Below are 10,796 nucleotides of genomic sequence, written 5' to 3' on the forward strand. Positions count from 1 at the left end.
GCAGAAGAGTATATGGTTGTAACCATTTAACGAATGAAGAAACTTCGAGAGAACATGCTTGCTAGGCTGTCATAAGGTTGTCAGTTGCTTATTTGTTTAGATATATACCAACCGATTATTAAGCTCATCATATCTTGAGAATGCCCGCTTCTTCTTCTGTTGAATATATCTCGACCGATCTTACATTAAGAATATATCTTGGCTGATCATGTATTAAGAATACCTTATGTTGAATATATCTTGGCCGGTGATGCATTAAGAATATATCTCGGTTGGTTATGCATTAAGAATTAAGAATACCTTATGTTCAATATATCTCGGCTGGTGATGCATTAAGAATATATTTTGGCTGGTCATGCATTAAGAATACCTTATGTTTAATATATCTCGACCGGTGATGTATTAAGAATATATTTTGGCTAGTTATGCATTAAAAATACCTTATATTGAATATATCTCAGTCGGTGATGCATTAAGAATATATCTCGGTCAATCATACATTAAGAATATATCTCGGTCGGTCTTGCATTAAGAATATATTTTGGCCGGTCATGTATTAAGAATACCTTATGTTGAATATATCTTGGCTGGTGATACATTAAGAACATATCTCGGTTGGTCATGCATTAAGAATACCTGTGTGATGCCAAGTGCTTTTACGCTCACTTGGTCTACATTGCTCGGTCGAGCGCACACAAAGAGTATCTTGCTCGGTCGACTTTCGCTTTGTCGATCATATGTTAAGTACTCTGTATGATGTTAAGTGCTTTTACGCTCGCTCGGTCTACATTGTCCGATCGAGCACACATAGAGAGTATCTCGCTCGGTCGACCTTCACTCGGTTGATCATATGTTAGAACTCTGTATGATGTTAAGTGCTTTTACGCTCGCCCGATCTACATTACCCGATCGAGCACACATAGAGAATATCTCTCGTAGTCGACCTTCCCTCGGTCGTATATTACGACCTAACTAAGGCTAAACATCTCTGGGCCCTACCAGCTTTTTCCGTCTGGTCCTATGCAAGGAAACTCTTGCTCGATCAAGTTCAGACATCAACTCATCCTCTCAACTTTAGTTTTCACTTTACCTGAAAGGCTCACTTATCATAACTCGTATCGGGATGAAGTTTTTTTAAAAAATAAAAAATAATATTAAATTGGGTGTAGTTAAAAGGACGTTTCATTTTTTTAATCATTTTTATCAAAAGAGTGCTACTCTTTACTGTTTAATCATGTATATTTACCCTCATCTCCTTTAGTATTAAATTTTAAACTAATCGAATGCATAGTAGCAACTATGATTTTATAATTACTATAATGCATACTTAATCTATTAAAAAATATTTACATTATAGTATCTATAAAATTATAGTTGTTACACATATAGATTCATTCTTATTGTAGTAGTTATTATTTTGTAACTACTACAACTATAGATTTGACATGCTTATTTAACATTCATATTGTAACAGTTATAATATGTCTAACTGATTTAAAATTTAGGTAGGATATAATAATAAGAATAATATTAAAAGGCAAGAGAATAAATGTACATAACTGAATAATGGAAAAAGAAGCCCTTTCGATAGAAGGAATGAAAATGAGTACTCCTTTAATAATTTAAAAAAAAAATAAGGAGTTCTTTTAATTTTTACCTTATTATGTGATACAAAAGATGATAACGTTCATCTCATATGTCCTCAACTATTTATCCCAAAATTTTATGGAAGGGAGATAAATCACACTATCAAATAACCTCTTAAATAGAAGTAACTCATTTCCTACTAAGAATGAATTAAAAAAAATTCTGATCTTGTCCGTGTGATGCACCATCCGAGTATCCTATTAAATTCATATATGGATTTCTCATTTATTGAAAAATATTTGAATGAAATAGGCCATGACAATCACGTGGTTTACACTTTTGAGAGTTGGGACACTACAAACAAATTCACGGGAAGTAGTTGATTGAATGCATGATTGCCCCTTTCTTTTTTTGTCTGGAGGTTATAATTTAGATGTGAAAGTTACACATTGGTTTAATAATCGAGAAAGTTTGATGTCAACGGCTGTCGATTCTTATTTCGAATCTCTTCTGTGTGTCGCTTTCTCGATCACACATATGCTAACGACTTGTTCGATTCGGTAATGTGTAACAATATAGATAGGTAGATGGGAAAGACATATCGTAAAAAAATAAATTATCAAATTTTTAAATATTTTACGTTAATGCAAATATAATTAAGTTTTTTTTAAAAAAATAATATTGTTTGTAAATACGATATGATTAAAAGGAAGAAAAAGAAAGGGGGGAATTGAGGGAAACAGTGGAAATAAATGTTTTACAATTCATCAGCAATGGAAGATCTTGATTCCAAAGCTTAATGATTCGAGCTCTTATTGAGGAATTGAAGAAGAAGAAGAGGAAAATGGAGATGGAAGCAGAGGAGATCGAGGAGAGAGCATTGAATCCAGTTGTTTGTTGAGGGGAAAAGCGAAAGATTTGACCTTTGTTTTGATCGATTGCTTTTTTGCTGCGCGCCGTCAGAGACGTGGGAAATTTGGGTTTCGGGAAAGCGAGGGGAGAGAGCTTTAATAGTACTCCCACAGGAATGGTTCTTCGATGGGGAAATCGGCCCCGATCGAGGACGAGCAGCGGAAGCCTTCTTCTCTCAGGTCGAGGAACAACAGATCCGGGAGGTCGAACACCGCATCGTCGTCGGCTGGGGCGGCGGCGGCGTCCGGGCTCGAGGGGGTCGCTGGCGAATCTGAGAGAGGCGGCAGCGCGAGCGCGGCGGCGGCGAGGGCGGCTGCGGCCTGGATGTCCTTGGGGGAGGCGGTGGCGGGGCGGGGGAGCGCGGCGGCGAGCTCGGGGAAGTTGAGGTGGGCGGATCGGCCCTTGATGGTCATGGCGGCGACGTCGTGCGCGCGCGCCGCCATCTCGGCGGTGGGGAACGTCCCCAGCCAAATCCGCGACTTCTTGCGGGGCTCCCGGATCTCGGAGACCCACTTGCCCCAGTTCCTCATCCGCACGCCGCGGTACGCCGGGTGCTTCCCGTCCTTCCTCCGCTTGTTGGTTTCTCCGACGACTGCGGGAGCGGGGGCCTCCCGCTTATTGGATCTGGCGCCCCTGGATGGCGGCGGCGGAGTGGCATTGGGGCAGCAGGAGGTAGTCACGGAGGACAAGGAGGAGGACGACGACGAGGAGGTGATGGTGGAGGAGGCGCCGCTCTCGTGGACGTCGGGAAGAAGCATCATCTCTGCTTCCGTCGAAGGAGGAGGACGAAGCTTGAGAAGACGATGCGAAATGGCGGGTGGCTTAAATAGTAGTTGCGTGGTGGTGTTTTTTTCTGATTTTTTAAAAAGGGAAATAATCAATAAGAAAATTTAAAAAACATAAACCATGGGCGGTGGAATGACTAGTTTGACTGTTTGACTGTCATCAGTTGGCTTTGTTTACCTCGGCGGAAAGGGGAACGGAATGGAAGAAATAACAAGGAACTCAAACGAAACGGCAGCAGCTGGGACCACAGTCTCGCCCAAATCAAACGGCTCCTGCCATTTTACCCCAAACAACCTCGTCATCCCAATCGACCTCACCGATTGACAATTATTTTGAAAGTTGACTCAACGAGAAAAGCCCTTTCTTCTTGTACATTTGAATATATTTGAGAAAAATATCAAATTAATTCTAGGTCTCTTATATAATTGTAATAAAAAATAATTACTATTCATCTCAAGTAGTTTTTATAGTTCATTTTCACATTGTATGAATGGAGACAAATTATAAGATTAATTTATAAGCGACCGCTAATTGATTAGGGGATAAAAGAGATTTATTTTTTCAAGATATGTATCTATTGAGAATTAATTTCTTGTCCTATTATAGTAGAAATTCTCTTATATAAAAAATAAAAGAAACATATAAAATTATACAAAGTATAAGAGTAATTAAACTAATAAATCATATCATTAAACTCTCGGAAAGAATAATTATTAAAAAAAATTAAGGATGGATGTCACGATGATTGAAATCAATTTAGATTTATATCTGGGAGGTTGACAATAAAAGTTATAGTAAGAATGGAAGCAAAACTTACTTATGGTATCGTCGACCTAGAAAAGCTTATGATAGAGTTTTAAGGAAAATTATATGGAAAAATGTTAAAAAAAAGAAAGGTGTTAATATAACATATATTGAACTAATTAATAAATAATTAGAATATGTATGAGGATATAATGACATGAGTGAAGACTTTGAACTGATTAACCGAAGCATTTTTCATAAAGATAGATTACATTAAGAATCAACTTTAAGTCCCTATCTTAGTGGAAAGTGCTAGAAGTGAAAGGTTTTATACTTAGTAGAGTAAAACAAGATATATGAAATTTAAGTTTAGTAATATTATATATAATAAGACAATTGTTAAAATAGGAAATGACAAGTGATTTGTAATAGAGTTTAACGTATTTATGATTATTTTTATAAAAGATAGAGAATTGAGATTTGTCTTACATAGAATATAATCGGAATGATTGAAAGTAGGAGAGCGTCAAGTATTCTTTATGAAAGGAAAATTTAACAAAATAACAATTAGATCTGCTATGTTATATAGAGCTGAATGCTGGGCTATGACAAGATGAGGATATTAAAGTGAATGTGCAGGCATACAAGGATAAACAAGATAAGAAATGAAAATATTAGAGAAAAAGTCCGAGTTGTACCTATTAAGAAAAATTTCATGAGACAAGTCTTAGATGGTACGAATATATACTTAAACGACCAATAAATGAACCAGTTAGGCGATGTAAAACTATATCAAATGTTCATATTAAATGAGTAAGAGAAACATAAAAAAAGTTAATAATAATAAAATAAGATAAAAATTATTTAAATATAAATGATAATATTACAAAGATGAGGATGTTAAGGTGGATGTATGGACATACGAGGATGGACAAAATAAGAAATGAGAGCATTAGAGAGAAAGTCAGAGTTACATTTATTGAGAAAAAACTCCGAGAGACACGTTTAAGATGGTATGGACATGTACTTAGAAGACCAATAAATGCTCCAGTTAGAAGATGTGAAACTATGATAAACATGCATATCAAACGAGGAAGAGGAAGATCAAAAAAGACTTGTTTAGCAACAATAAACAAGATAAAATTTATTTAAATATAGATGATGATATAATAGGAGATAGAGCTCAATGACGTAAAAGGATTCATAGAGCCGACCCCACCTAGTGGGAAAAAGTTTCGTTACGTTGTTGTTATTATATAAATGATGATATAATAAGGAAAAGTGCATGCATATAAAAGGATTCTCTATATAGCTGACCTTATTCCTCCCAATAGCTGACCTTATCTAGGATAAGATTATGTTGTTTTTATTATTATTGTTAATCTGATTGTAGCTGTTGATCAATTAGCAAGCAAAGAAGATCCAACCTCTTGATCAATTAGCTAGCAAAGAAGATCCATTTTCTGTAGAGGTCTTCGTATGAATCAATATGGAAGTGGTATTAGTTTGTCCTTAGCTAAATCACTTTTTCATACAAGACGATTCCATTGTTAATTAGGTAAGAGTCTAAATTTTTTGTGTGCTTCAGTGCCAATTTTGACCAATGAGATAGGTGTGGTTGTTTAGCTGGAAGAGGCAAGCAAAAGCCAATAAGTAAAGGGCCAGCTAATATAATATAAGAGGCTCCCGGTGGGATAGTTTTATCTGTATTGCAAAAACTTATTCCTACTTTTCGAATTTCGTGATTACAAGACCACACGAGAATAATTTTTTTTTACTCGTCTGAGCTGTATATATATATATATATATATATATATATATATATATATATATATATATATATATATATATATATATATATAATATATATATATATATATATATATATATATATACAGTATTGATATTATACGCGCCCTCTTTTGCGCTCCTGTGCGCGTCAAAGCCAGGTGGATATATTTTGTTTCCACCTCTCATAGTTTTTTAACCACGTCATTTTATTTTTTCCTTTCCTTTTCTAAAACCTAACTTTTCCTCGCCCTCGTCTCTGTGTTCCCCGCGACGCCGTTTCCTCGCCTCGCCTCTGTGTTCCCCGCGACGCCGTGCTCTGCGATCCTCTCTCGCGACGCACCTAACTTTTCCTCTCCTCGCTCGCCTCGCCTTGCCTCTGTGTTCCTCGGCGTTCCTCGCCGCGACGCCGTGCTCTACGTTTCCCGTTGCCGCGAGGCCGTCCCTCGTTGCTGCCGTTGTCGTTTGTCAAGAGCCTCGGTGTTCCTCGGCGTTCCTCGCTCGCCGATCCATTATTAGTTATGGTCTGGGTGGCTCTTCCATGGCTCTTTTTGGCATAGTGGGTGGTGGTATTTACACAAAAGTTGTCGATGTTGGTGCTGATCTCGTCGGTAAGGTCGAAAGGAACATCCCCGAAGATGACCCTAGAAATCCAGCTTTTCCTTTTTTCCTTGCTTCTCATGCTAACCCTTGTGTTCGATGCACAAAATGTTTCACATGCGTTTGCCCAACACATTGTACTGTAAGAGCAGTTTTGCTACTAAATGCCCATTCTAATCCTTTCGCCTTTGTACAACTTACAAGTGATAGCAGACAATGTTGGTGACATTGCCAGTATGGGATTTGACCTTTTTGGCTAATATGCCGAATCAACAGCTGTTGCACTAGTTGTTGCCTCTATTTCTTCATTCGGGGTCGACCTTGATTTCACTACAATGTGCTATCCTTTGCTCATTAGTTCTATGGGTATCATAGTTTGCCTGATAACTACTCTCTTCGCAACTGACTTCTTTTCTCTTCGCAATGGACTTCTTTGAGACAAAGGCTGTAGAAGAGATTGAGCCTGCTTTGAAGAAGCAGCTCATCATCTCCACTGCACTCATGGCTATTGGCATTGCCATTGTTACTTGGGTGGCCCTCCCATCATCTTTCACTATTTTCAACTTTGGTGAGCAGAAACAGGTTAAGAACTGGTAAGCTTTTTATTCCATTTGTCAATCAGTTCTCAGATGCTTTTTATGTTTCTCAATATACTAATTATTGGAGATGAACAGGCAGTTGTTTTTCTATGTGGCAATTGGGTTATGGACTGGCTTGGTGATTGGATTTGTCACTGAATACTACACAAGCAACGCCTATAGGTAAAAATAAATGTTCCCATTCCTCTATTCAAGTATCAACATTATTGAACATTCTACCAAAAAGACATCCTTTAAAATTGATACTTACCAAAACATGATCTGTAAGTTTTTTTTTTTTTTTACCATATGGTGTTGCACGTCTATTTTTTAATCTCCAATCTACTCTTGCATGCACTTTTTGGTATACGCCAATACCAAGGGTGCTTTTGTAGGTTAAATGCTTGGCATTGTTTACAGTTCACACATAATGCCTTGTACTTATTCTCATTTTACAGTCCGGTTCAAGATGTTGCTGATTCATGTCGAACTGGAGCTGCCACCAATGTTATCTTTCGGCTTACTCTCGGATACAAATCTATCATCATTCCCATTTTCGCAATCGCTATCACCATATTTGTTAGCTTCAGTCTTGCTGCCATGTATGCTATGGCTGTTGCTGCATTAGGCATGTTGAGCACTATTGCTACTGGCCTAGCAATTGATGCTTATGGACCCATCAGTGAAAGTGCTGGAGGTAATGTCGAGATGGCTGGAATGAGTCACAGAATTCGGGAGAGGACTGAGAATAATATCTACCATTCCATTATCAGATTCTCAAGATTTGTTGAAGCAGAGCTTAAGCTTTTCCACTCGCAACATCGATGACTGCCCACACTTGATCTTGGCATTCAAGACTTGGTTTCAATGAGCAAACTGGCTGGCTACCAAGGAATAAGAATGATGACATTGTAGGTTGAAAATGTAGTGGATGCTGATATTGAAATGCATCTTTGTTTGAAATTTATGTATGTCTGTTGTATATGATCCTTTTCTCAAGAAACCAAAAAGATGTAAATACAGTACTCATGTATTGTAACTGTCTTATGCATATGGGAATAAATGAATTTACAATTTACAATCAAAATTCAAAGTAAGCGATAAAGATTAACACCAACAGATAAAAAAAATTGTCCATCATTGCAACATTTAATTAAAGCTTCCAAAAATGATATGAAATATATATAAAAAATTCATTGTCAAGATTAAGCAGTCGACTCAAATGTCTCTCCAAGCATTAGATATGGGATATCGTCATTTTCTCCACCTTTAGATGCTGCAGCTTCAAGTGATCGTCTCTAGAATTGCTTTGCAAACTTCCTCAAGTTATCTAGATTATCAGGACCTGAGGGACAAAATGTTCACTCAAATTTTAATGAGAGCATTCATAATCATAAATCAAGCTAATATAAGTGTAATAGCTAAAAAACACACATGTTTTCAGTAATAAAATAATGCATTTATCCATTTGGAAAAAAAATATACATATATAGTGGAACAATGCATTTACCATTTACAAAAAAAAATATGCATACAAAAATGCAGAAAACTACTGTTGTTTAAAGTAAATTGGAAGCTAATATATATATATATAAATTTTGAATATTAGTATTTTAAAACTAATTTTGTTAAACGGTAGGAACCCTATGCTCTAATGAGAAGATAAGAAGCAAAGCATTGAAGAAGAATACCATCGTCAGTCTCATACTTGTTATTGAATCTACAAAAGTTTTATCCTAGTGCATATTATTTGAACCTACAACAATAAAGACAATTATTACTTTCAATATCTCAATCAATCAACTACTATAATTTTATAAAAAAAAACTTTGATAGTACCAGCTATAGATGTCAATTCTTCTTCATATGTGTCGTCATCGCTGTTATGATGATTATCTATAGTTAATTTGACAATCAACACATCGTTATATTTACAAATTTAATAAAAATAATTGATTAGCAAATAAAATTACCATACAAATATAGAATTAATCTACACATACCCTTGCTGTAAACTTGGACAATTGCGTTTGTCATGTGACACACATCGATGCCCACATCCATGACATAACCGGGACTTTGAAGTTGACTTCTCCTTTGATGATTTTAGTCTCTTCCCACATCCCTTTGTTTTTACTAAAGAAGGATCAATAATATTATGAGATCTATCCATGGATTTCCTCTTTTGACCCCCATTGTCGCATGTTTTACTAGTATTCCATCTCTTGAATTTTGCTGTAGATATAATCAAATTGTTCATCCAAGAAGTTTGCCCCCTCATCAGTCAAAGATGCATCATATCAATTAATACTGAAGCTTTAATGGATAACCTTGAGTGTCTTGACATCAAAACCCTTTCTGGATCATCAATGAAATTTTGCTTACCCAAAGCATGTATTGCTCCAACCTTTGCATCTCGTGTCCATCGTTTGAGTATATATTTATCTGGCAAATGAAACACTTGGTTGATACGAAAAAAGGCTAACATATGCCTGCATGGAATTCCATCGAACTCAAATTTCCTACAGCTACAGAATATGTTGTCCTTCTGTTTGTCATGCGTAAGCACCCTTGGTTTGGAGGAAGAATTACTTTGAAATTTTATCACATGATAAATCACTGAGTCAACTCCCGTAGATGCTTGTTGCACATAATAACCATGGATCTCACTTATTTCACTTTGAAACTCTACCCATTTCTTTTTTGTATACAACTTAACCATTTGAGTTTCCATTGGCCAGTTTGTCTTAATCCTGGGAAGCTCATTCATATCAATATGGTCAGCAACTAACTCATTGTGTCTTTGGTGTCTCAGTGCCCTATTGAAACGGATTATAAAATCCATCAATGAATTCTTATTTGAAACATACCTCTTGAAAAATGCATGTGAACCTTCAGATCTTTGACTACTTGACATTCCAGCACAAAATATATGACTAAAATATGCTGGCACCCACTTGTGTCGCAATTCATACATCGAAGACAACCAATCATTTTTCTCCAAGTTAGCACACTTGATAACTTCTTCCCATGAATTCTCAAATTCATCAGGTGTGGTAGAATTTCCAATGACATTCTTTATGCTTTGGTAGTATTCACGAAAAGTCAAAGGGTCTAATTTATCTGAAAATTTGTTCAGTATGTGCCACAAACAATATCGTTGCACTGTCTGAGGGAAAACTTGGGCAATTGCTTTCGTTATAGCAGGATCCTGATCAGTGATGATCACATTTGGTACACCTTTAGGCATAGCTTCCATGAATTTGTTAAACAGCCAAACAAAAGACTCAGTTTTCTCATCACTTATAAAGCCGCAACTAAAAATAATTGTCTGATGATGATGATTAACTCCTACAAATGGTGCAAAAATTAACTCATATTTGTTAGTATTATATGTTGTATCAAATACAACTACATCACCAAATACATTGTATGCCGTCCTTGATACATGATCCGCCCAAAAACACCTACAAAATCTGTTATCTGAATCAGTCTCGTAATCAAAGAAAAAAGCTGAATTCTTTTCTTTCTCATATGCAAATAACTCGATTAGTGTTTCAGCATCGATACCCTTTTGTTCATCCCTTAACCGTTTCTCAAAGTTTCTAATATCTCTTTCTGTGCAACCTACCAGCTCAGGCCCTCCATACTCTATCTCTAATAATCGCATTTGTTGGCAAGTTGGCACATTGGCCTCTGAAAACTGTTGAGTCAATGCTTTCTTTGCTGTCGAAACATTACGATGTGAGCGTTGTTGGTTGCTACTCGGAAAACCTATAGGTTCCACTGTACAAAAATTTT

The 10,796-nt window shown here is 36.5% G+C and overlaps 1 protein-coding gene and 1 pseudogene across 1 annotated transcript; one reads left to right on the plus strand and one right to left on the minus strand.

The window, feature by feature from the left end:
• Positions 1-2,314: 2,314 nt before the first annotated feature.
• LOC121982963 (ethylene-responsive transcription factor ERF039-like) lies at positions 2,315-3,314 on the minus strand. The gene has a single exon (XM_042535959.1). It carries the CDS (start codon positions 3,258-3,260, stop codon positions 2,595-2,597), a length of 666 nt encoding a protein of 221 aa, XP_042391893.1. The 5' UTR covers positions 3,261-3,314; the 3' UTR covers positions 2,315-2,594.
• LOC121979710 lies at positions 3,310-7,823 on the plus strand (annotated as a pseudogene).
• The last annotated feature ends 2,973 nt before the right edge of the window (positions 7,824-10,796 follow it).

This window comes from Zingiber officinale, chromosome 5A, assembly GCF_018446385.1.
Source record: "Zingiber officinale cultivar Zhangliang chromosome 5A, Zo_v1.1, whole genome shotgun sequence".
In the NCBI taxonomy this organism is placed as follows: Eukaryota; Viridiplantae; Streptophyta; class Magnoliopsida; order Zingiberales; family Zingiberaceae; genus Zingiber; species Zingiber officinale.

What these genes read in the sequence shown, in the direction of transcription:
- LOC121982963 (XM_042535959.1), bottom strand. Translation starts at nt 3,260, where the DNA reads ATGATGCTTCTTCCCGACGTCCACGAGAGCGGCGCCTCCTCCACCATC.